Source organism: Drosophila willistoni, assembly GCF_018902025.1.
Source record: "Drosophila willistoni isolate 14030-0811.24 chromosome 2L unlocalized genomic scaffold, UCI_dwil_1.1 Seg196, whole genome shotgun sequence".
In the NCBI taxonomy this organism is placed as follows: Eukaryota; Metazoa; Arthropoda; class Insecta; order Diptera; family Drosophilidae; genus Drosophila; species Drosophila willistoni.
Genome location: NW_025814048.1, coordinates 6,738,343 through 6,766,317, shown reverse-complemented (window position 1 = coordinate 6,766,317; position 27,975 = coordinate 6,738,343). Strand labels below are relative to the sequence as shown.

At 37.4% G+C, this 27,975-nt stretch overlaps 1 protein-coding gene across 1 annotated transcript; it reads left to right on the top strand.

Moving 5' to 3' along the window:
* Positions 1 to 127: 127 nt before the first annotated feature.
* LOC6640359 (protein espinas) lies at positions 128 to 27,975 on the top strand. The gene is made up of 6 exons (XM_002063143.4): positions 128 to 1,157; positions 13,246 to 13,816; positions 21,243 to 21,356; positions 21,558 to 21,686; positions 25,696 to 25,899; positions 26,004 to 27,975. The coding sequence occupies exons 1-6, from the start codon at positions 154 to 156 to the stop codon at positions 27,390 to 27,392; spliced, it is 3,411 nt and encodes a 1,136-aa protein (XP_002063179.3). The 5' UTR covers positions 128 to 153; the 3' UTR covers positions 27,393 to 27,975.

Genomic DNA, 27,975 nt, shown 5'->3' with positions numbered 1-27,975 from the left:
ATTGGCCGTTAATTGCTTTGCCAGTTAGTTAGTTGGTCGTAAGGCGATCTTCCCAAACCTATTTGCACTTGTTTGTTAATGTGTCAATTGCTTTGATTTATCGGTTTGTGATTGAGAAAGGCGCGCGCCCATTTAAGTGTATTTTGTTGCAACATGTTGCCCAAGTTAAAGAATAAACGTTGGTGGAAGAAGATCTGTTCGCCGCCGCATCAAACGGATCAGACGAAAAACTATCGCGATATTATTATATCAAGTGAGTGCTCTGTGTTGGCCAATACAACTAGCGGTAGTAGTTCGGATGGCAGTAGTGCCACAATTAGTCAAAACACTGGCGATAGTCTATCGAAGTCATCACAAACGGATCTGGGGAAACTTTTCCCCCGAAATATGCCTAGCATTCGGCGTAGTCGACGTAGTCGCAGTGCCTCGGCGGAGAGAGTGGATAAGTTGCCCATTGAACTGCAGCAGCAGCAGCAGCAATTGACTGCAGTGCCAGCAAAGTCACCACATCTGAGCAATCATCAGGCTCGTCTGTCCACGGTGACCAAGTTGAGTGTGAAAAAGACGTGCTCGAAACCATCCAAATGCCTAGTCAAATCAGCAATAAAGACCAAAACAAAACCCAAACCAAAGCTGACCTTAGCACCTTATGACATAGCCTTGGAATTGCCGAGTGCAAGGCCAGCACCGACCTTGGCCCTGGCTTTGACCCATTCGCAAATGCAACAAACCAAGTTGACTCCCAGTAATGATGAACAATTCCATTCCTCGGGCATCTCGTGCAGTGGGGAGACCGATGATGATGTGGAAGTGGCCATGCTAACGGGTAGTCTTACACCAGCCCAAGTGGCTAAAATGCAGCAGAAGACTTTGGCTACTCCTGCTCCATTGGCCTTCACCGATTTGCGTAATTTGAATATGTGTCGCAATCGGAGTGCCGTTTGGCTAAACAATAAGGATACGGAACAGTTGATGCAGCAGCAACAACAAGATAGAAGGGATATTTTCTGCTATTTCAATATGGCCATTGCTGATGATATACAGTTAAGCGATATTGAAGAACAATTGGCCAGAATTGATGGGCAGCAGCAGCAGACGAGCAAGAAAGCAGCCACAACAACAAAAATGCCGCTCCCACTAGAGGAGGGGGCCAAGAAGTAAGTGGAATTTAATCTATGTAAATGGAGGCCAAACCAAATTGGTTCGAAATGCATTTTGATGCGCTTTAAATACTTTTCGACTCATACTCATCCTCTCTGTTCTGTTGGGCCATTAAAGTGGTGGGTTCAAATCAAATTTAATGGCCCAATTTAATGGCCAAGTCTTCTCTAGTTAAAACTCACGAAAGCTTATCAAAACTAAAATGTAAATAAAAATATGACTAATATTAAATTCCTTCTATGACTTTGCTTAATTAAATAATTTATGCAGAAATTGGCAAAAGCAAAAGAGAATGACAAACAAAGTTCATACAACTTAATTCGCTATTCAAAAGCATCTCAACATCAGACTTAAAAAGGTGTTATTAATGCTTGGCTATTTGCCAAACTGACAACAAAACTTATTTATCAACTTGGCCAACAGCACGTGGCCAACAAGCTCCTCCAGCAGCTGCAGCCTTTGCTCCCTTTTCATTCTTCTTTAACAGGCAAATGAATTGCCGGCAACTAAGTGCCAACAGCAGCCAGTCAGTCGAAAAAAAAGCAGACCAATGGAAAAAGGTTGTCCTCTTTGAGACTTAAATAAAGTTAAAAACTTTCAAACCGACTTCAGGGTCCAGTCAGTCAGTCTCTCCCTTCTCTCTCCTGCGCCTGCTCCTCTTCCTTCTTCTGTCGTTTTGTATTCCCATAAATTCCATATGTCGTTGTTAATAACATTGCATATTTAAAATTTGACTTCTTCTCTTTAGTGCACATGACTGAGTGACTGGGTGCCATGGCATCGATAAGATATAAGATATGAGTATGGGTTTTTGTACCCTTTCCAAAAAGGTTGACTTCGTTTTTCAATGTACGGACACAGATTTGTATGTGATGCGGACTCAATGGCGTATTTATTTGGGGTTCCTTTTTGAAAATCTGAATAATAACTTCTCACCTTATTTCACAAACTTATCATGTACGGAACAATTCTTTGAAAACCTTTTATTTCTGGTACATAAATTAATAGACAAAGGTGTGGAAGTGATTGAAAATCTTTTAAAAACTCCACGTTTCAAAAAGAAAAGATAAGGAGTAAAGGTTGATCGGGAAATTGATTGGTTATGTAGAATTTTCAGTATCTATTATTCTAATATTAAACTAGTATAAAAAGAGTAAGGCTACTTAAAAATAACTATTGTCTATACTTTACCTATGTAGATTAAGTTTTATATTCTGTGTGAGTTTGGTGAGTGATAGTTTCATTCAAGCTCTTAACTTCAGTTTGCTTAAAAGAGTATAAAAACTTCGTTTGCAAGTCGAAAAGTTCGTGGGATTTTTATTTATGCTCTTTTGTTTTGGTCCTCAATTTGATAACTTCATTTGCATTTTCGTAAGTGCAGATTTCAGAGATTTCGTGTAACCTATTTGTAGCATGAGTTATTTTCATAAATCTTGGCAAGCTGTTAATTAGATTTTTTAACCTAATAACCATAAAAATGCTGATTTGCTGATTGAAAATTGCCTGCATAAATTTTGTAAGGCTCACAAAGTTGGGCGAAACTCGAGATACTGAGATAAAAACCCAACCCAGAGACCCATTCCCAAGGCCCTACCATTCGACTCATTAGACGGAGCTATTAAATTTCCAACTTAAATCAATATTGACTGCGGCTACTTAAAGTGTAATTAAGCGTCTAGGCTGCTGCCTCTCTGCCTTTTAACACTCCCCTCCTGCCCTTGCGTGGGGAACAACAAGAGCAAGCTGAAGATTACTTTGCATAGGAATTCGTTGGCCAGGTCGGTAGCGTCCACAATAAAATATAAGTACTAAATAAATAAGTCCCCGGAATGGCGACAGACTTAGTGTGCGGCATAGCCAGAAGTTGGCCATATCTTTGGTCCAGAGGCGGTCTCATTCTGTAAGTTAATTGAAGTTGGCAAAAGGCAATGAAAAAACGAAACAACAACAACAACAGGGAGGAGATATAAGTGTGTGTACATACCTATATAAATATACGTATATATATGTATATATAGAAGACCGGGTGGTCTGTCGGCATTGGAGCTTATCGTTTTACGATTTGCTTTGATTTAAAAACACACAGAGCAACCGAGAGGAGAATGAAACGAAGGCGCAGGGTGAAGGGAGAGATCTACGCATTTGATTTTAATTGCATTCGATGTGCGCCTCATCCATGATATATGGCATTTTAATTGAAATTGGCAATAGCCAACAGAGCAACAGAGAAAGCTTTGGGAGGTATGGCATTTCATCAAAAAATTTAACCGTTTTGCTGACATCTCATGCTACGCCCTGACTAGAAATGGGCGTTTGACTAATCTCTCTAGCTGTCTGCCAAAAATAAAATTAGAATTTCCCCTTTCTATCTTTTACTTTATTTTTCTTTTTCCAAGAGTTTTTCAATTATTTCACATGCCACTTAAGCTTGTTTAGTTTTAATTAGAACGCTAGAAAAACTAACTTAGCAGTGTGTGAAGTTCCATTCTTACTAAGTATGGCAATGAATTTTGAATTTGATTAGTATAAAAAAGTTTTGACTATATATGACTTGTCCACTGATTGATCAATTGATTTTTTTGGCGTTGTTTAGAAACTGCTTTATGGCCCTCATTTCTTAGCAATTAAGCCACTAAAACCTTTTTTAAGTTGGCTGTCAAAACTCTTTGTTCTCGCCTCAGTGGGTTGTCATTGTCTTTTCTCTTTTTATGCGTTTTTAGATTTCTTGTTTTATTATTGATTCAACACCCAATCCGTTGACCATAAAACAACATTAGTGGGAACACACAAATTTTTTTTTTTTTGTAAATTTTGATTGATTTTGTTGGGGGAGAAAATTGAATTTTTGAAACAAAATCGAAAACCGCAAATAAAATTAGCGTCAAGGAGAGATAGACAGAGAGAGAGAGAGAGAGAGTGGCTGTATTAAGAGAAGGGGAAAACAAATTGAAGGGCGTTACTGTGTGTGGCTTATTATGTTCCCCCTCGTTTTGCTTGTTGTGTTGTTGTATTATTATTATTATTATTATGTTTCTTGTTTTCTTTTGATTTTTTGGTTACTTTGTTGTCGGTTCGCAACGCCAACACCAATTTGCCAGACATATACAACCAATTTAGTGGGCAAAAGTCAGCAAGGAGATCTACCAATACCGCAAAAAAAGGTCGTGTCTGGTTTAGAACGTGTGTGTTAAGCGATGGCTAACCAGTTGTGGTTGTTGCTTTTGTTGTTGCTGAGTAATTTATGTTTAATTGAAAATGGCAAAAAAAAATGGGTAGAAAAAAATTAATTAATTAATTTAATGACCATCATTTAATATTACAATGAAAATTAAATGTAGGTGGAATGAAAAGGTAGCCAAACTCAAGTATTATGTCTGCCCGAGGGTCTAAAAACATTAATGGTCAACATTTAATTGCAGAAAAAGGCCAGAAAGATTACATTTTATTTCCAATTGCCGAAGCTGATATGCTCTTGAAATTTAACGATTACAAAACACAAACAGACGTAAACTGTTAATAGATAATCATAAAATATTAAGTTAAGTGCAACAAACTCTGGAAAATCAACAGTTATGGCCAAGCGTTGTTTAATCTAGAGAGCCAAGGTGTTGATTGAGACTTATTCCGATATTTATCGATCTACAGCCGAATAACCATAGATACCAAATTTATCGGAAGCCGAGTTTTAAATTAATACAATCAGATATTAATATGAATGATAATAATTCATAATAATTTAATAATTCTCATTTTTAAAATAAGGTGTTTCCTTTATAGGAAATCGAGCATACCCCTTGTTAGTGTATGACACAAAATAAACCAAATGAAGAAAGAAACCTTTTAAACTGCCTACACACTTCAAACAAAAATTGATTTGTCATTGCTTGGGCAAAAATTACCACCAATCCATCAGTCTAATTCCTTATGAAATTCAAGCAAAAAATTTTTTTGCTTTCTGGCCAAAATTTTTGTGAAAGTGTCTGTTGGTGCTGCTGCTGTTCGCCCGCACATACTGAGATCGGAGGCTTTGTAAGCCGACACATTTCAAGTTGAAAATCGTGATTTTCTTGAAATATTTTTGCCACTTGTGACTTTGGTAGAAGAAAGCCTAACGAAAAGAAAATAATAAAATGCATTTGTTATTCATGTCCAAATGCCTTTTGCACAATTAAGTTAAGGAAACATGTGTAACAAGTGAGAGATTTTTAACCAGATAGACCAAAGAGACGTGAGTTGCATGGGTCAGCATCAATCCCAGTCTAAATCCAAGTACGAGTTCGAAACGCCTACGCGACTTGGGAGCTTTAATGAGCTTGGCCCAAACACTTGCTGATAAATTGAAGTCAAATCATCATATAGAAACCATTTACGGGGCAACTCAACTAAGAAACTAGGCGAGGAAATGTTTTAAGAAAATGCAACTGCAGCAACAGCAGCATCTAACGGCAACTTTCTCATCATCATCATCATCATCATCGACATCGACATCATTGGCTAACAAGATCCTGTTGGCAAGTAAAGCTAGTGCGAGCATTCAGGCTTCATTAGCAGCTTGCCACAATGTGTGTATGTAGAAGTAAATAGTAAAAGTTGCTGCAAGTTCTAACATTTTCGCTCTCAAGTGCAAAAAGAAAATAGAGATGAGTAGAAGAAACCAGAAAGCTGAGGCAAGTGAGACTTGCTTCCTGGTTGCACCCAAATGTGCATTAGTCTAATGCGAATGCGAAGGCATCTATGGGCATCTAAGTGAAGTTGGAGATGGAGATGTAGATGGGGATGTTGAAGGGGGCAAAGTCAAGACGCTTGGACACTCACGCCAAACATTTGATGACTTAATTGCGCATTTTAGCAGATACACATGATATGCAGCCAGGGTAACTTTGTTTGGGGCTAGATATGTACACTGAGAAAAAAAAGCAGCAAACACTTTCAAAAGACATAATTTGGAATCGTTATAGATAAACATAAATAAGATTTGCAAGCTTACTTTAAACTAAACTGATTGATTTTCTTTCGCCAATTTCCATAAATTTACCAAACAATGGGAACTATAAATAACATTATTTTATGGCACTTTTTGGGCATTTTTGTTTTGGGGAATATAGTTTATTTACAATGGATTTTGCCTTGCAGTGCAGTAAAGGCTGAGAATAGGAAAATTTAGCTTGGTTCCTGGTTGAATGCCACACAACTTTATTTTGACAGGCGGCGATTAGAGCACGTCGCCTAGACTCGGATACCTCCTCTGGCTTTATTCTTCTTTTGTTAATTGAAATGTTGTTAGCAAGCCAAGTGATGCAGATTCTCAGACTGAGAGGATGGGAGACTGATGCTGATGTTTGTTTGTCTATCTGTCTGCCAGTTGCTTGTTGTTTTTGTCAGTTGTCATGTTTGTTTGGGGACCTACACGATTTTGACATTGGCATGGCCAATGCCATTACAGTTACAGTTAGAGTCTCTGCACTTGGAATTGGAAATTGGAGTTGAAGTTGCAGTTGCTCCAAGAGGAAGTCTCTCGGCGGCCGATCAAAGGCTTGTCCACATGCAAAAGATAATCCTTTTACGCCTCAATGGCATTCCAATTGAAAATTTTCCAAAATCGCCCCCTTCCCCCACAATGTGTGTGAGAAAGTATTGAACAGAAAGTTGTCTCTTGATTTGAGAGAGACAGAGAGCGAGATGTGCTATGTTTGTATGTAATTTATTATAGGCCAGGCCAAGTGACTTCCGTTCCATTGCATCGCTTGGCTGGAGCGCATCCCGGTCATAGTCGAGTGATTAGCAGTTGAATGCAATGCGTTTTATGGTCAGCTGACTTTTGCTTGGCAAGTGCAAAAACCACAACACACACACCTTCAGTTCTTCTTCTTCTGAGTACCGAAAACCACCTAGAGTGCCCCTCTAGCTTACTATCTTATTTTTTTTGGGGGGTAATTGCTTTTTTTGGTTTTAGGGGTTGTTTGCTAAGTGTTTCCCACGTTCCAACAGGTTTTTGGGTTTCGTTTTTGGTCTGCCCACCTGTTGTTGTCTTTGACCAGACCAACACCAGACACATCCATCAGTGTATTAGATTGTTGTTGTACGTTTTTTGGAACTCTGGTCGCGTTTCATGGTTCGACGATTTCGTTCTTGAGTTGTTTTTGTTTTTGTCATACACAGCTTACAGAATGAAGTTTTGAAATGTGTTTTTGTCGTTCTCGTTGTTGTCATTTCTTATTCTGTTTTGTTCTTTTCCGATTTCTACGAAAATATTCTTCTTGACTGTGTCAATTATTGTATATTTTTGTGTTGGTTTTTTTTTAACGCACTTTAATTTAATCAACTTATTGTACCTATGTGTTTTTTTTTTTCATCTTCGTTTGCTTTGACTGCTTTGATGTGCCTTAATTTGATGTGAGAGGCAAAAGCAATTACATTTTATCGTCATCATCATCATCATAAGTTAAAGCGCATCAAATTAGAGAGATAGAAGAGATATTTAATTTATGTCTTAAAGAACTGTGGGAGAAATGTTCTTTAGATTCCATCCATTAATGTGTGTAGTTGTTATATCCCGTATCATTGGCCAGAGATCTCAAAAAGCAATTAGATGCCTGAGAAATAGTTCACATTGCAACAAAACTGACAGCATGTTAGAAATTCCAATTCTACTTAAACAGTTCTCATTAATCATTCATTTAATTTGAACTTAAGTTGGTTTCACTTTTTAAAATCTTCAATAAGATTATGTAAAATCAATTTAAATCTCACAAATACCAGCAAAAAATCACATTAATCAGCTATCAAATCGTTTTTCATTTACTTCCATTTTGTTAGACAAAAACCAATAAAAGCCACTAAAATTGGCCATCAACATGGTCTTAATGAAGGCAAGATTCATGGCTAAAGTAAACAAAACATAGAAGATGAGAAAACCAATAAAGAGCCACAACATAACAACATAAGAAAGAAGAATTACAGACGAAGAACAACATTTTGCATAAATTAGAGTGAACCATGCAACATGAAAATCGCTGAAACGTGTCTACAACAGTTGATGACAGCGTGGCAAATACAAGGGGTGAGCTGAAGTAGACTCGACCATAATGGGGAGCAGCTTCTGCTCCTGCTGCATAAAATTACCCAAAAGCTGTTAATGACGGACATCAGACGAATAGACAGACACACGGACAGTAGCGAATCAGCGACGGCAGCAGCTAAAACTAAATTCTACTCAATGTTGAGTTGAGTCAAGTTTTTCATGCCACATGCAACAGGAATGTATTAAGTAAAGTCGACTTCTCTTTGGCAATTGGCACTCTTCTGCTATTTAATACCCTTTCACCAGATAAGGAGTATATCAAAGACAACCAAAATGGATAACATGATTCAGCAAAATTAAATTCCTAGTATTAATGGGTTCTCTCTTATTCTGCTCTCTTTTAGTAATCTATATTGTTAATAGAAAAAAAAGACTTTCGTGTTTGTTAATGGTTCATCTCTGGATTTAAAATCCATTCGTATTCGACAAATTAAATAATCACTTTAATATTAGAAATTTATCTTATGTATTTATATATTGGATTATTGATGAAATAATCGCTCAGCGGAACTAAATGAATTGTTTTTCTATATTAAAAGATAATCGAACTTTATTAATCTTGAGTAGCATTGAGATTTAATTAAAATTATTATCAAGGTCTATCGCTTAGTTCCCCATCGGATTGGTTTCGATCTGAAATCGATTTTGTCCGATAAGTCACATATTGCCAAAATAAAACAAAATTTAAGTCTGACTTTTGACATATTTTTAAATGTCATTTACAAAAAGAAAGTCTTAAGAAATTCGTAGTCCAAATTAATATATAAACGAAAGAAAAGAACTGAATATTTGCCTTTTATAAATTGTCTTTCCATTAAAAATATGATTTATTTTCTAAAATATTATTTTATTTTTTCATATTTGCGATTCAATGATAGAGATAATGTTTTAAGTGATCCTACAAAGTGGAAAAATAGGTAGTAATTTCTGTAGAATGATTTTCCATAATTAGCTTGTCAAAATTTGTAAGGGTATTTGAATTTCATGAAAGTTGGGTTTGGTTCGGCCTTCTCGTTGTTATTTGTGTTCGACTTTGGCGATTAATTATGCATTTTAGTGGCTACGATCTCTCTCTTTCTCTCGCTATCTCTATCCTATTCTCTTCTCTCCTAGTCTCTTCTGTTATGCTGTCTTCGCTTTGGCTGGGTTGTATGAGCATTTTGGCTCAGACTTAGAGACTTGGCTTATCAGCAGCTCTAACTAACGGTAGATTCTGCACTAAATCACTCCGCGGTACTTAAATAGGCGTAACATATCCCCACACACAGACACACACACTCACACACACACACACAGTGAGAGGAAGAACTTGTGCAACGGGCCTGACAGGCACACAAAACTGTGTATTCATGTTCATAAAGAAAAAATAGTAACAAAAAACCAGTAAAGAAAAAAAAAATGCATACAATTTTGAGAGACAGCACACACGTGTGTGCATGTGGATGGCAGGTTATTGTCGTTGTTGTTGTTAGTTTTTATAATAGTTTCAGTTTGGTTTTTTGTTAGTTTTTTCTTTATATTAGTTTTTCCTTTTCCATAGGTACTGTTGGTTTCATGGCCTTTTGTGTGTGTCTGTGTGTGACGTAAACGCAGTCAAATGCCGGCAGTTAAGACAGGTCGCGGATAATGCATTTTGTCTAAGGAAGGAAAGAAATAAAAGAAAACAACGTTGCGGCAATGAAATGCTACACGCAACAAGGTCACGAATTCAGATTTCATAATAATGGCATACAAATTCGAGAGGGAGGGGAAGACAAGTTCGATTTGATTTCATTCTGGAGCAGGGCGTGTCTTTTGGTAAATGGCTAGGCTTTAGAGTTGCAGGGAATCAGAGTCAGAGTCAGAGGCAGAGCTAGAGCAGATCGTGTGCTAGATAATCTCAAGTATTACGAAAGCCTAATACCCTGAACTGGTCTGAACTGACCAATTGTGAAAGTAATTTAATACGAATTGATTCGACTTCTTTTGGGTTGTCGGCCTCCTCATTCTGTTTTTTTTTTGTTGTGCTGCTCCTTTTCAATTATAAGGAATTGCATGTTACGTTTTAATTTCGTCTTCGGGTCTGCGTGTCGTAGTGCAACTCAGTTCTCTTTTTTTCATAGGAAAAAAAGATTACCAATGGGAAACAGGTTGAGTTGTCTGTTGTTCCCCCTTCTTGCTTTGTCTCTGGCTAAATGATTTTGAACCAGTTACGTGTGCCTACTCTGCTCTACTCTTCCCTGTTTTGCTGCTCCTCCTTTTGCCCCACACACACACACACACACACACACACACACACACACACACACACACACACACACACACACACACACACACACACACACACACACACACACACACACACACCTTTTTCTTCAGTTTCTGTGGAAACTGCGTGTCTAAAATTTAATGAAATCGTGAAAATATTGTGAAACGAACGAAACGAAACGATAGAAATGCAATCGATGATGGTCTTGGTGCTGGTTGTCTAGATAATTGAGATATTATTAGTTATATGGCACGGCTTTGGCATTTCGGATAACACCGAAACGTGCTGAAATTGCCTGAATTGTTTCATTAATGAGCTGCAGATAGGATGAGAGAAATAGATCTACACAAATTGGATAGACAAATCGATTTCAAACACACACACACACACACACAGTTTTAAAATAACTTCTTAATTTGAGATCCGACTTGTAATCAGCGTGATATGGATACAAGTTGCTCTTAATCCTTTTTACATAAATCTAATCATTCAATCATTTTCCATCTCACCAAATTTGCCTTTCGCTCATTTCTCATTAGCCTCAATGTGACAACAAAAATGTTTCGCCTCTACATACATATATTACCATATACAAAGTGTGTCAACGAATTTGTTGCCATTGCAATTGAACGAAACCCCCATCAAGGAATTGACAGACATCAGACCAAATAAACTGAACAAATCTTCTTAACCCAAATTGATAGGCCAACATATGGCAAATTCCATACGTCCGAGGCTAAAATGAATAATTTTTGCGTATGTTGTTGTTTTGCGCCGGGTAGGAAAAAACAAAAATGACATTAAATGCAGAAATTGCCAGTTAACAGGTTTTTTCGGTTTTTCAGTTTTTCTTAGTTGGCCAAAAAAAAAGAGAAAATCAACTAAGCCGACACAAAACCACAACCAAAAACCATATTTGGCTACGATTTTATCTGGCGCTTGGCCACTGTTTATTTACTTGTGGGTTTGTTTGTTTGTTTGCCCCATCAAAGTCAATCTCAATTCACTTGTGACAGATTATAATGCCTTTGACTTTGATCGATTTAGAAAGCACCTTTTGGAATTGCAAGTTTCAGAGTTTTTGCCCAACCAAAAAAGAAATGAAATGAAATGAAATGAAATTTGCATTGGAAAAGCAAATAGCAAAACGAAAATGTAACAAAACACATAAAACTTTCTCCATCCGTCACAGACGCGTCACACATGTTTATACTTATTATGAACTTAGTTTTTGTGTCTGTTTGTGATATATACCATAATGATATTTTCTGTGATCTCTGATCTGTGGCATAGTGGACAGCCAACGCCACCACATGAAGGTGTTAATGGTAGTCATCCATCTATCAAGTGCATGATGGATATGGATATATGTATGTGTTTGGGGATAGTTATTTACCTACCGCTGCAGACATTCACTTTCCGTTTGCTACAAACAATAGCATGGCGAAGGTTAAACTAAGTTTCGATTTTATCTTTAATTTGCATAATGTTACAAGAGATATCTTTCTTTTTGTTGTTGTTGTTGTTTATTTTTGATGGCTAAAAGAGCCGGCAAAATTAAGAGCTTCTGTTGTGAATGTTTCTCACGTTGATTAGTAAATCCATGAGTGGGTTTTAGACTAGATATTTCTCTTTAAGTTAGCATGTTGTTCATGCTCCAAATGTGTGGCAATTTGATAGGTAGGTACATATATCATTTATTTTTGTGAATGAAAACTCAAGCAGCATGTCATAAGACAGACTTTAACATGCACCACACGACATTAAGTCAAACAAATGACTTTAATTACAAAACAGCAACCACAATAACAAAAACAAAATTATAAAACTTTATTTCGAGTGGACTGTCGACTAGAAAATACTCTGTTAAGTCAACAAACATTCAACCCAAACCCAAGTAAATATATAGAAAACGATCTCCTTTAAATGGGTTAAAATTTTCTGTATATGAACTTAATAAATTATAGAAACAATTTCTGAAAATGTGAAAATTAATTATGAAAATGAACAAACAATCTTTTCTCACTAACCACATAGCTCTTCATGGCATATTTATTTGAACTAATACTTTGAGCCTCTTTTTGTTGTTAATACCAATTATCTGTAGCATGTTTGAAGAAACTCTTTCATATCTAAAGGGTATTAACACCTCGGTCCAATGAAATTGAATTAAAACTGAAACATGATCAAGCTTTATTTTTTGACTTACTCCCTATGAATCTCCATTTCTCTCACTTGTATTCTGTGTGCCATATGTATGTTTTTACTGCTGGAATTTGTTAAGGTGGGCTCTTTGGTTGGCTAAACTCATCTCGCACATGCACACATGCCACAAATTGAGTGAAAGTCCATAGCACTGAAAGCGGCAAGTAAGAAGATTCCATATGCCCAGCCAGCAAAGCGGTCAAGCGAGCTTAAAACACAACAAAACATTTTTTATGTCTTTTTGGATGCTTCGGCTTGAAACTTGGTGGCTGCTGCAATTTGGAGTTGCTCCATGAAATTGGACAACTGCACGCATGCGAGCAGCTGCAGCTGCCACCTTTTGGCCATAATTGCACTGAGAGGGGCCCATTAGAAATACAGTGCAGGAATTAAATTGGAAGACTAATTGCAAATGAGTTTACTTCCATAGAAATATACATACATATATGTATGCAGATGAGCATTTACGACAAGTGGAGACCACTTTTGCGTATTAGTAATCTTTCCCGTTATTAATGCTGTTTTTTTCTTTTTCTTTTCTTTATTGCAGTTCAGCGCACCTCAACCCCTTGATCAGTAAATACAAGCCCACACCCGCACCCCGGCAACAGCTCAAAATGCAACAGCCCAACAGCAGTTACTATACCCAGACGGAGAGTGAATTGCTTCAACTGGAGGCTGGCGGTGCTAATCTCAGCTATGCCGCCTCGACAACCTCATCCACCTGCTCTGGTGGGGCACAACCTCGCCACCACGAACATCAGACTGTCACTGGCAGCGCTGCGGTATCCTCCACATCGCAGGCCAACAATCTGGATGTTCCCGGTCCAGCATCGGCGAGCAGCGGCAGCAGCGGCGGCAGCGTTGGACATGGACATTTCGTTTCGCCGCTGCAGCGTCGCCACTGTCAGCCACCCAGCCACTTGCCACTGAACTCGGTGGCCTCGCCATTGCGGCAGGCCAGCTATAAGTCAGCGGCCGCTGTCCAGGCCAGCCATGGCTATCATAGTCATAGTCACCATCAGCAGTTGGACTTTCAGCGCAACTCGCAGTCGGACGATGACAGTGGTTGTGCCTTGGAGGAATACACTTGGGTGCCACCGGGTCTGCGACCAGATCAGGTAAGAAAGGGTGGGCCAAGCCATCCATCCATCCAGCATATGTACAATCATGTATGCAGCAATTTGTCGCAACTAATCAAGTGAAATCGAGGCATAGCCCCTGGGTCGGCCACCCGCTGTCAGCTGTTGCTTTCGTTTTAACACACACACCAAAAAAACAAAAACAAAATCCAGTTTCATTTTCAAAACTAAGCAATGAAAACATAACAAAAAAAAAAACACAACCATCAACAACAACAGCAACTTTAATTACAATCCAAAAATTATCGCTAAATCGATATCGATGGAAAAGCGAAAGCCAATGCATTTGGTAACGCTTTTTGTTTCATTTTGGTGTGTGTTTTTCTTGGGCAGCTGTTCAAATGCCTTTCTGCCCCTCTTACATAACAACTCTGGGAAAATAAAACGGAAAACGTTTCTTTTAACTGCTCTATATATAAACCTCGATTCTGTCATTTGGCAACAGTTTTTCACATTTTTCCTTTACCCTAACAAAATGAAAGTCGCAATCAACCCAAAAGAGTCATGTTTTTTCTTAAATAACTTGTTCACTGAGCTATTTAGTTAGTTGTTAAATAAGTTAGATTAATCCTTAGCTTAATTTGATTAAGAAAGGTAACAGCTTTATGTACAGGTCCATTATAGTAAAGTCCTTAATGTAAAACTCCACATTTATGCTTATTTTGACCTATGAAGTGAGAGTTTGACCTATGAGTTATCTATAAATTTTCTATATTTTGCTTCAGTTTCGTATGAGTGAAATTTAACTTTTTATTCTGCTTAGTCAGATATTTTAGACTTTCATCTATTGGTTTACAGTTTTTTGTAAATCCTCAATATATTCGAAATAGAAATTTGTATTAGCTATGTGTTTTCCATAAAAATACCAGGTTAAACGAATAAAATATTCTCCAGTAGGCATTGGAAGATTATTCAAAAGTTCGGGTCGCAAATACAGATCCTTGACGAGTTGTGTACCCTTGAATAAGAATTATTAAATTAGGTTTATACGAGTCCATGTTATGATAGACTTACTATATAAGGGCAAGTGTGGTTTAAATTTGAGAAATCTTTAACTTGTTTAAAGGCCAACATAACCAATGGATTGTAAGATTGTCTTTGAAATCTACAGGCGTCGATAGTTGTATTGAATAACCATGGCTTGTAGCCATTGGCTTTCTTTAAAATTTCCAAGCGAAGATCAATACGATTGGCTGGTTCATAAAGCGTGACATTGACATTTAGCAACACTTTATTCCGGGACACTGCTTTTAGACGACAAGTGTGGAATTCAACCCAAGATCTATTGGATGATTCACAAACTGCATTGGTCAATTTGAATACAACCGCCTCCTAGAATATAAACTGAACAATAATCGAAAACCGCTTTAAAATATTAGTTTCACTTACATAGAGTTGGCTGGTATAAAGAATATAAAGAGTTAAAGAAATTAATACGGAGAACCGCTTGAAAACCATATTTAAGCGTTTGAATGGTGAGTGAATACTGAGTGTTTTTCAAATGATTTCAATGTAAGTGTTATGCTTTAATGGACTCAGACAGCAATTTTATTTAATTGTTTTTGTGGAATGCCAATCTAAAAAATCTGAAGCAAATACATAATTATTTACCTGTGTGAATTCGAGTGGAATAAAAATGAAAAATTAGAAATTGCTATCTGTAACTTTAATCATTTGCTGAATACCTTTTCAAAACCATTTTCAATAATTTGTAAAAATATCATCTAAGCAGTTGATAAGTCCTCAACATACTCAACATAATAATTTGTATCAAGCACATGTTGGCCATGAAAAAACCAAGTTATTCGAATTTTATACTCCCCAGAAGGCAGCGGAAGCTTGTTCAATAATTCGTGTCTTAAATATAAATCCTTAATGATTTGTGGACCCTAAAATGGAAACGAATATTGTAAAATTCAAATCAAATGCAACCAAACAGACAATACTCTTTAACTTACCACATATGGGCAAGTATGATTTATGTTTGTATGGTCTCGAAATTGATTATACACTATTATAACCAAAGGATTATATTTTTGTCTGAAAAATCGGCAGCCGTCAATTGTTGTATTGACCAACCATGGTTTATAGCCATTGGCTTTTTTAAGAACCTCTACACGAATGTCGACACGATTGGCTGGTACATATATTGTCCCATTAAAATTAAAGATAATTTTATTTCGAGCCACAGCCTTTAAACGGCAAGTGTGCACCTCAATCCAGGATTTGTTAAATGACTCACATTTTGCATTGGTAAATTTATATACAATCGCGTCCTAATATAAAGGATTTATAGTTATTTATAAAATTTTATTTCAAAAACAAGTATTATACACCTACAGTTTTACGACTGGAGTGAAGGATAAAAAGTATTGAAGGAATTAGTATCAGTTGGATTATAAAGCGATTGAAACACATCTTTCAAAGGACGACCCTTCACTGTAATTTTTAACTGATTTTATTTTGTATATATGTTATGCTTGAACTATCACTAATATTTTAATGCAACAAAGCAATTCAAAGCTGATCATAATATAGCTTCGAAATTTCTCCACTATATAACCATGTACATAGATTGTGTATAATATCAGTGATGAGTAATTCAAAGTCATTTCAAAACAAATATTTATAGAATTTTATTTTGAAGTTAGTTCATTCGGTTTGAAGAATGAACGCCTTTTCAACAAATCTTATACCCTTTTGGGATTGCCTTAATACATTTAATAAATAAGAACACTAAGATACCAATAAGTCTTCAACGTATTCAAAATAGTAATTAGTATCGAGCACATGTTGGCCATGAAAAAACCAAGTTATTCGAAAGTTATACTCCCCAGAAGGCATAGAGGTAGCTTGTTTAACAACTCGGGTCTTAAATACAAATCCTTAATGATTTGGGGACCCTTAAAAGAAACAAATTTTTGTAAAATAAAAATCAAGTGTTGGCAAATAGAAACATTTTTTCACTTACTATGTATGGGCAAGTATGATTCAAATTTGAGTAATCTCGAAACTGTTTATACATTAAAATAACCAAGGGATTATAAAGTTGTCTGTGGAATCTGCACACGTCGAGCGTAGTATTAAATAACCACGGTTGATAGGTATTGGCCTTTTTAAAAACTTCTACACGAATGTCAATGCGATTGGCTGGAACAAATATTGTTCCATTGAAATTAAAGATAATTTTATTTCGAGCCACAGCCTTCAAACGACAAGTGTGAACCTCAATCCAGGATTTATTAAATGAGTCACATTTTACATTGGTAAATTTAAATACGATAGCGTCCTTAAAAATGGTTAAAAAATTATTCAATTTGTTTTGAAAGATATATGTACATATACCTACATTAATATGACTGGAGTGAAGGATAAAAATTATTGCAGGAATTATAATCAGTTGGACTATAAAGCGTTTGAAATGCATCTTTCAATGGTTATATAGAAACTGTATTTTTCAAATGGCTTCATTTTGTACAATTATTTTAATTATTCTAAAAATAATTGCACATCGCGCCATTAAAAAATAGAAGAACGGTAGCGCTGAAGTTTGTATACACTGGGAATTTTTTTTTTTTTCCTATGGGCGTCGACGAGGAATCCGGCTATTGTAACGTTTGCTTATATGACAGCTAAATAGTTTACTTATCCCATTTTGATCAAATTAGGCAGAGTCATTAATAGGAATTTTTACTAAATTAATTTTTATGAGCATCGCGTCGAATGTAACGAATATATTGATGGACGGATGGACGGACATGGCTATATGAATTCGACTTTTCGTGCTGATCAAGAATGTATATACCATTGAGGTCGGAGATGCTTCCTTCTATGTTCTGCACACCAAAATTAATATACCCTCTTTGCAAGGGTATAAAGATCGCAATCGAACTAAGAGCTTGCAGATTTTGTGACTATTTAATCAGAAAATGATGTTGAATGGTCCGATTCTAAAAATTACTCAATCCAAGCAAATTCTGAATTCAAAGTCAATCAAATCTATCTTCAGGAAGCTCAAAGGGTTTATAAAAGGGTCAAATTTTTAACCAGTTTTCTACCCTTATGAGTTTTCCGGGATATTAATATTTATCAATGTGAAATATTTTAATAAATAAGAACACTAAGATAACAACAAATCCTCAACGTATTCAAAATAGTAGTTTGTTGCAAGCACACGATAGCCATTAAAAAACCAAGTGATTCGAAAGTTATACTCTCCAGAAGGCACAGGTAGATTGTTCAACAATTCGTGTTTTAAATAAAAATCCTTAATGATTTGAGGACCCTAGAATATAATTCAATTTTTCTTAAATTTAGCCAAACAAAGTTTACTTCTGAACTTACTACATATGGGCAAGTATGATTTATGTTTGTAGAGTTTCGAAACTGATTATACACCATAATAGCCACAGTATTATATTGTTGTCTTAAAAATCGGCAGGCGTCAATTGTTGTATTCACCACCCATGGTTTATAGCCATTGGCTTTCTTTAAAACTTCTCCACGTATGAAAATGCGATTGGCTGGTATGAATATTGTTCCATTGAAGTTAAAGATAACTTTATTTCGAGCCACAGCCTTCAAACGACAAGTGTGCACCTCCATCCACGATTTGTTAAATGATCCACATTTTACATTGGTAAATTTAAATATGATAGCATCCTTAAAATGGTTTAAAAATGATTAAATTTGTTTTGAAAGATATACATATATGTACCTACATTAACATGGCTGGAGTGAAGGATAAAAATTATTGAAGGAATTATAATCAGTTGGACTATAAAGCGTTTGATATACATTTTACAAAGGTTATATAGAAACTGTATTTATCAAATGACTTCATTTTGAGCAAAGGTACATTTGGACTATTATAATTAATCTGTTTATAATTGAACATAGTTTAGAAATGAATTATAATATAACTCAGATAACGCAAAACTATAGACATCTGAAACAGTTCTGTATTTCGCTCTTTCTCTTCTCTTCTCTGGCTTTTTCTAACTCTGTTTCACTCGCTCTATTTTAAATAACAATAATTACTAAGGTATATATACATAGATTCGAGCTAAATACGTTTTTTTTAAGGGTCTTCAATATATTCGAAATTAAAATTTGTATTAGCCACATGTTCTCCGTGAAAATTCCAAGTTATTTGAAATAAATACTCTCCAGTTGGCCAAGGTAGATTATTTAACAACTCGCTCCTTAAATACAGATTCTTAACAATTTGAGGGCCCTGAAATATAACATAAGAATCCGTTATTTAAATGGTTATCAGATCCGACGGGCACATAACCTACTATATACGGGCAGGTATGATTTAAATTGGAGAATTCCCGAAATTGATTATAGATTAAAATGACAAATGGATTGTAAAGTTGTCTGTGAAATCTGCACACGTCGAGCGTTGTATTAAATAACCACGGTAGATAGGTATTGGCCTTTTTGAAAACTTCTATACGAATGTCAATCCGATTGGCAGGCACGAACACTGTTCAGTTCATATTGAAAACTGCTTTATTTCGGGCTACAGCTTTCAAGCGGCAGGTGTGAAAGTCAACCCAGGATTTATTGAATGATTCGCATTTTGCGTTTGTAAATTTGAATACGACAGCATCCTTAATTGAACGATCCATAAATATTACAAATTATTATTATTAAATTGATGTTACTTACATTGACGTGGCAGTAGTTAAGAATAAACAAAACTATAGAAAGTATTAATAAAAACGGGCTGAGTAAATGTCTGACACTCATAGTTCGATGGCCGAAACCTAACTCTTTGGCGAGGTTTAAGTATAAATATAAATTGATTAACAAATCAGAAAAGGGGTTTGAATTTCAGAGCACCTTTGGCCTCTAGTTTATTAACTATCTGAATTTGTTTGATGCTTAATGTTAAAAAGAATGAAATAACCACCATATGATCTCATGTTGCAGTCATATTTGATGTTTGTTTGACAAAATGGCTCAATTTCACGCTTCAAAAATATAGAAAATTCTTAAATGCGTATATTGTTTTCAACGATTTTGTTAGTTCCGGTTAATGTATAAGTAATAAAGTAAACAAAGTATTTTTAAATGGTTTTAATCTTCACGTTTGATTGGTGCCGGATACTTTGTAGAAAGTGTTTGGTCATATTTTCATTAATGCACATTATACAAGGGTAGAGTAGATAGTTATCGATCATCCTTTATCTACTTTTGATCCAAATACAAATAATTCCATTTGATATTTGTTTGAATATCAGATATGCTCTTCTATAGTTATGTTTCGGAGTACTTTCTTTAACCTTCAACTTGTTGAGTCAGCATTTTTATTTATCAAGTCTTATTATCATCTTACCAAATATTTACACAGAGTTCAATTTGATTTGCTTATTCAATTACAATTTATAAAATTTAACTTGATAAAAATGCATTTCGTGCTCAACTATAAATCCTCGATATACTCAAAGTTAAAATTTGTATTGAATACATATTGGTCATGGAAAAACCAAGTGCCACAAACCATATATTCTCCAGATGGAACAGGTAAATTATTTAACAACTCGTGCCTTAAATAAAAACCTTTTACAATTTGGGGTCCCTTAAATAAGAAACCGAAAATTATGACAATCGGGATTAGAAGCTTAATTTTACTTACCAAATACGGGCAAGTATGATTCATATTTGAAAAGTCTCGAAACTGATTATAGATCAATATAAGAAGAGAATTATAATTTTTCCTATGGAATTTACAGACATCGATGGTTGTATTAAATAACCATGGTTTGTAGCCATTGGCTTTCTTTAATATTTCGACACGAAGCTTGATCCGATTGGCCGGAGCAAAAATTGTGGCGTTCAAATTGAAAGCTATTTTGTTTCGGGCTACAGCCTTTAGGCGGCAAGTGTGAAAATCAATCCAGGATCTATTGATTGAGTCACATTGTGCATTGGTAAGTTTGAATGTGACAGCGTTCTTTAGAAAGATATCCGATGAAATTAGAAAGTATTTGGGGAGTTCTATGATACTTACATTAACATGGTTGGAGTTCAAAATAAATAGAATTGGTGGTATAAGTACCAATTGGACAATGAAGCGTTTGAAACTCATGCCTCGAAGTTTGAGTTGTTACTAATGATCATATGGTTTAATCAACGTGAATTTTAGGATCAAGCCAGCTAAAAAACGTTTAAAATTGCATCATTTCAATAATGATAAAATCAATATTAATTGCTATATATGTATAGAATATTTAAACGGCATGACTCTATTGACCCATAGGCGCATTTGTCATGGATTAGCTGCTTAAGTGAAAGTATTTTCGGTGATTAACACATGATGATTTTTCATTTGTTTGGAGCTTATGATTATGGATATTTTCATGCAATTTCATTTGTCATTTTTCTCTTTTTGCAGGTTCGTTTGTATTTTAGCCAACTGCCCGATGATAAAGTGCCCTATGTGAACAGTCCTGGTGAAAAGTATCGTGTTAAACAATTGCTGCACCAGCTGCCACCCCAAGATAACGAAGTGAGTATAAGCCAACAGATGGAAACAAGTGGCAACGGCCAAAGAAATGCACTGCAAAAAGTAGCTCGTAAAAGACCAGATTCAAAATCTGTTGCCATTTTTCTTGTCTTTTGCCTTTGTTGGGCAAAAGCAAAAAAGATCTTTTAATTAAAATTTACGTATACAACAAAGTTTTCTCAACCCTTCCCCTTTTGTTTGCAGGTGCGCTACTGCCATTCACTGAGCGATGAGGAGCGCAAGGAGTTGCGCATCTTCTCGGCCCAAAGGAAACGTGAGGCACTTGGCCGTGGAGCCGTGCGTCTGCTGTCCGATGAAAGACCCTGCAAGGGGGTAAGTTTCATAAAACAATTTTTCCACCTACCACTTTTTGTTCAGTTTTTCGCCGTTTTCTCTTCATACTTTTCTTTTAATTGTGATAAGAATTTGCATTTTATGATTAACAAAACGGCAAAAGCAAAAGATGAAAAACGAACGAAACTGTCAGAAAAGTTTCGATTTCATTTTTGGCCTCGCTGGGCAAAGTTTTTCATCCTAGCAACAAAAAACCAAACAAACAAAAAAATAAGAAGCAGATTCTTTTGATACAATGGGGCAAAACAAACAATGAGGAGCCAACTCAACTCAAACGTCTTGAAATAAAAGATGACAAAAAGATTTCATTAAGTACACTTTTAGCAAACGGCATAGAAAAAAAGAAAAACAGGCAAGAAAAAAAAACAGAAAAGTAGAAACGTTGTTGCAAAAACAATTGCAGTAACTTGGCTCTGACAGCATAAAGGTTTCTTTTTCTCTCTCTCACTCTCTGTGTTTTTTTGTCTCAGCTGAAAGTGAATGGAGACGACCGTTGCAATGAAATGGCATTAAAGCACAAAGGGAGTAGTACCATGAAATAGTAGCAAAAAAGCAAAAAAAAAGAAACTCTGCCCTTTCTATGCTAACTAAATTTGCATTGTTATTAGCTGCAGGTCCGAAGTCGGTATTGGTGTCGGTGTCGATGTCCGTGTCGGTAAAGTGAAGTGAACTGAAGTTCTTCTTGGTGCGTAACAACTTCAACTCGAAGTTGTGCACTTGCTAGCCATTCGATTCACTCGGGTTCAGTCAGCTTCCTTTTAGATAGTTTGCAGCTCGATTTTATTGTGTTCACATTCGCCACTCGTAAAACTTATTAAAAACTTTATGCCGCATCCTTGGCCAGAACTTGGCGTGTCTGGCGTTCTAGCCTTAAAGTTCTATCCATGCATCATGGTTGGAGTTGGACAATAATCTGCGTAAAGTTTTTACTCTGAACTTTGATTTTATTGTAGTAGATGTACATTTTTGTATCTTTTGCATAATTAACTCTTACGCCTCAATAAGTAAGTGAGATTTTGTTTTGTTATACCAACTTTTACATCTATTCGATGTGTGGCTTTGATTCATTGAATATAGCATGAATTCACTATTTATAGAACTTACATTATTATAGGCATTCAGAATTAAAAATGTTTAAAGAATTAGTCGAGCGAGAGTAAAAACAAACAACGGACTTATAAACGACTAGGTTAGCTATTCAAATCTTTTGCAATCAAAATATATTCATCTGGAAGCTTAGCAATGTATTCGTTTTCTGGCTTTGAATCATCTTTGATTAAATAATCGATATTTAGAAGGAGAAGCATTAAAAAAATAAGTCGAGCTTGTAGAAAAAACAATCTGCGATACATTTGATTAGTTTTTCCATACTTTAGCCATTATAAATTCTTCTTCACACACAAACCATCGAAATAGAAAAATTTTCTGTTGCAATAATGTTTAAGTTTGCTTTTCTCTTCAAATTTGGAAGACTGAAGCTTTTCCATTAAATTTTCTGACAAAATAAATTTTCGGAAAAACAGGAAAACTTCTTGTCCAGGCCAAAGAAGGGAAATGGCTTTTAAAATTCACAAACCATAACTGACTTGCTAAATGGACGTTTAAAATGCTCACAAAAGAAACATCCCTGTCTATCACATTAGCAGTCTCATCATCTAAAATTATGAAAGGAAATTTTATGAAAACGCTCAATGATCCTGAATGCTGCCAAAAAAATAAAAAAAGGGGAAGCACGGATATTCAGTGAAGCGTTAAAGAGTCGCTACATGTCTAGAAACGGCTGTGTCAAAGACAAACTGGCAATGATTTACCCTACCCTCGATGAAACCCTTCAGATTTTCCACACGACCAACAACAATGGCGACTGATGGAACCAAGTTGACAAGGATGTGACACTGAAGGTCGCCATGGCAACGATGAAATAATTATAAGAAAAAGCCATCAGCCCGAGTGCATGAAAAATACTTTATTGTTAGTAAGGGAAAAATTGAAGTTGCCTCGTTTTTATTTTTTTTTTTATTTTTGAGGTAGTCACACAGCGGGTTGAGGGGGAGAAAAGAAAGGTAAAGCTCGCTGAATGCTAAACGAAAAGTTTATGTACTGAAAAGGGCATGATAACGAGCGTCATTAATAATTTGAGCTTCCATTCCGGGGCCGAAGCCGGAAATTGTCTTGCTTGTCTGCTACGGAAAGTTTGTCGTGGAAAGTTAGATTAATTCAGACACGAAATGGGTTAGCAAGGATAACGCCTTCTCAGGGTCAGTTAGGTGCCTGGAAATACCTCCTTCAAGCATTCAGACAGACAGGCAAACAGGCAGGCTGCAACAATTTGTCAATAGCATAATTGTCTGGCAGTGCCTCTGCAGGGGATTGCCAACTTGTGGGATTAATTGGATTGATAAGATAAACGAGCAGCGATTTCTGTTATTTACATGACATTTAGCCAAGCAAAAGCGGGCTCATCCAATGAAAAATGCCAATTTAAGTGTACAGATTTTCGTGTCGAATTTTCATTCCGAAGAAATTTCGTGAAATAAACAAAGTTTTGTACTTGTCGTCACCGCAAAAACTACTTAAAGCGATTTTCCGGCAAAAGTTCTTTCGGTTTTGTCTCTCTTTGTGTGTGTGTGTGGCAAACCGCAGTAAAGTGCAAGGGAAAAGTACAAACAAAGTCCTTCAACTTCAAATGCGTCATTAGCCAAGTGACGGTGAGTGAGAGAGGGAGGAAAAGATGGCGAACGACAGGAAACTGAGAGGAAGTGAGCCTAATTAAAGTGCGTAGCTGTACTTTTTTTTTAAGGGATTCATTTTTACCCCACTCCAGGCGATAAATTTTTAGAGTTGGCAACAATTAACGACGCATGCAGAGTGGATGTTGGAGGCTACTTACGCTCCATGGAAATTATCAACCCTGTACAGTCGTGGTGAAGCTCCACGGTTCCAGGGCTTTGGCTGTCAATGTTTAATGGCTTGCAAAAGTAAATGTTGATTGCGGGGAGGGACAACGTGGGGGCATCGTCATCATCAGACTGAGGTTTAATAGCCTGGAAAGTTAAGAAGCTGCGGCAGGCAAAACCAAATGAACGAAGACGTCTTCAGCTTGCGGCTTTTGCGGTGGCGTTAGGTAATTTGCCTGCCCTCCAAGAAGAAGCGCAAAAAAAGAAGAATAACCCCCAAATTGAAGATGGTGCAAATTGGCAGAGTTTTGTTGTAGCTCCACAGTCTGCATGTGCTAAACCTGAGGCTATAATAGGTCATATATCAATGTGGTTAGTCTAATTGCCAAGTTACATTGTGAGAGAAACTATGTAATGTACGTACTGTAGTTACCTTTAAGCGTATGGTGACCCCGACGTTTGAACGATTTAAGAGTACATCGAAATGTGAGTAGCCTTACGTTTTAGCCTTCGCTAACTGTTTATGGTTCTCCTGCTGCCGCATACATTTCTTTCTGTGAAAATGAGTTCATTACGCGAACACATTTAACTTTAACGAGTTGAGTTGAGGTTGGTAGTCATTAAAATGCTGCGTTACATTTTCCTAGAGACCACTTGGCCAACGGTTTTAAAGTGTTGCTGGATGTCTCTTTCAGTGTTTCCCTCCCCATCTACATCTCCATTTCCATCTCCATCCCTACCCCAGTATCTGCCTCTCTCTGGGGAGCAATACTTGGTGGCCGGCAGCTATTTTTGCATTATTTCCGTTTTGGTAGCAAGCAAAAACCACAGAGCAGGCAACAGCATAGAGCAGTGGCAACTTTTCCCGACTGTCCTGGTTGTCCTGGCTCTGGCTCGTCGTGTCCGCGCTTGGGGCGGCTTAAGCGTTTTATTACCGTTATTTAGCATTTATAGTCGCTTTAATATATGTACATTTTGCGCCCCGGCCAGGCACCAGAGCAGACGCTGCAGATTTTTATCGCTCGAAGAACTTTTAGCATATTTCTGTTATTTATACCGATTTACCTTTTTACTCCTCTCTTTTTTTGCAGTGCGAGGAACAACTCTCGGGCGGTGACATTGTGGTCTTTGCTCAGCGTTTGGGCGCCCAAGTCTGTTGGCATCCCGGCTGCTTTGTCTGCAGTGTGTGCAAGGAGTTGCTGGTGGACTTGATATACTTTCAACGGGATGGCAATTTGTATTGCGGACGGCATCATGCCGAGACACAGAAACCAAGATGTTCCTCCTGTGATGAGGTGAGTTAGATCCTTGAAGAGCAGAAGCGGAAACTTTTGTGGCAGAATAAGGACCAAGTTTCATGTCGGATTTCTTGTTTTCTCTGTCGTTGTTTCTCACATAGATCATCTTCTCCGATGAATGCACCGAGGCAGAGGGTCACACTTGGCACATGAAGCATTTCGCCTGCCAAGAGTGCGAGCATCAATTGGGTGGTCAGCGTTACATTATGAGGGAGTCCAAGCCATATTGTTTGGCCTGCTTTGACACCATGTTTGCCGAGTACTGCGACTACTGTGGTGAGGTTATAGGCGTTGACCAGGGTCAGATGAGTCACGATGGCCAGCATTGGCATGCCACGGATCAATGCTTTAGTTGCTGCACTTGTCGCTGTTCCCTGCTGGGCAGACCCTTCTTACCGCGTCGTGGCACCATCTATTGCTCCATAGCGTGCAGCAAGGGTGAACCACCAACGCCATCGGACACCAGTTCAGGCCCCCAATTGCGTCCCACTCATCGTGCTTCCACATCCAGTCAAATAGCCAGGTCACCCAGACGCAATGGCGAGTCCAGAGATCCCCGGGGCGCAGGAGAGAATGCTAAAAAGAGTCACGGTCACAAAAGTTCTGGCAGCGCTGGTGATTTGCTGGAACGTCAAGAGCGCAAACGTATGGAAGCTGCTGGTGTGGCTGATCTACTGTTGGGCGGAGGAGTTCCCGGCATGCCACGTCCTGCCCATCCACCGCCTATCGACCTCACGGAACTGGGCATTAGTCTGGATAACATATGCGCCGGCGACAAGTCTATCTTTGGCGACACTCAGCTAACATCCTCTATGCCCGACATGCTTCTTTCCAAGGCAGAGGATTCACACAGCTATCAGAGCATTGACAAAATCAATTTAAACTCGCCCACTAACTCGGACATGACTCAGAGCACCCAAGAGCTGGCCAATGAACTGGAGTTGGACAATGAACCCATTCGTGAACTACCCCACGATGGTTATGAGCAATTGTTCGGCAAGCCAGGCCAAGATGCTGAGGATGAGCATTTGGATAATCGCCCGCTTAAAGAGGTTCGTTTCCATAGTGTGCAGGATACCATGTCGCGGTCCAAAAGCTACACGGATAACTCCAACGCACGACGTCGTCGCCGGCGACGTAATCAATCGCGTAGCTCCTCGGAAATGCAAATCAATCAGACAAATCTCCGTCTCCATAATGCACAGACTCAAGCCGGCCCAGGAGCCCTCAATCTAGTAAGCAATCTGGATAACTGCGATGTGGCCAGCATTTGCTCCACCTGCTCGTCAAGCTCCTCCAGTGACATGGATGACTATGTCTATCGGCTGCCCGCCCGCAAACACTATGGCGGTGTTCGTGTGGCCTATGTGCCCAACGATGCCCTGGCCTATGAGAGGAAGAAGAAGCTGGCTCAATCTTCGCATGAGCCACAGACAGCCAATGGCATTCCAGCGATTATGCACGAGAGTAAGAATTGCACAATATCATGACCACCTCCCATTTTACCGCCTCCGCCGCTCAATTTGGGGAGCTACTACATATTGGATACCATTCTGGAAGAACAGTCATCCATGTTGCCCGAAAAGAAACCAGGCTGCTTGAGACGTGTATGGAATTTTTTTGGCTTGGGTAAGCACAGAAATGGCAGTGGCAACGGCAGTGGGACTGTCTATGGGTATGGAAATGCCAATGGACGTTTATATAGCGTGTAAATAGAACATATCGAAATGGAAGACAACTGTATTATATACAAATCTATACATATATTCTAACTTTGTACAAAGCAAAAACACTTTACATATATCATATTTGCATTTACATTTAGCCTACTCTTAGCATTAGTTTAAGCAAGACAGCGAAAACCGAGAACGCAATCAACGAACAATAAATACACAGATATTTAAAACAGAAACTGCCAACGAAACAAATAATAAATACAAAAAACCCAAGAGGGAAAAGTGAAAGTCTCTCATATATAGCCAAATGTGCAATAATTTTTTTCCAATAGCAAAAAATAAAGAAGAACTTCAACTTAGCTTCCACTTCATCTAAATAGATATGCAAAATGATTTC

Coding starts and splice junctions, on each gene's coding strand:
- LOC6640359 (XM_002063143.4), top strand. CDS start 154: ATGTTGCCCAAGTTAAAGAATAAACGTTGGTGGAAGAAGATCTGTTCG. Junction 1,158..13,245: donor CTAGAGGAGGGGGCCAAGAA/GTAAGTGGAATT, acceptor TCTTTATTGCAG/TTCAGCGCACCTCAACCCCT. Junction 21,357..21,557: donor TGCCACCCCAAGATAACGAA/GTGAGTATAAGC, acceptor TTTTGTTTGCAG/GTGCGCTACTGCCATTCACT.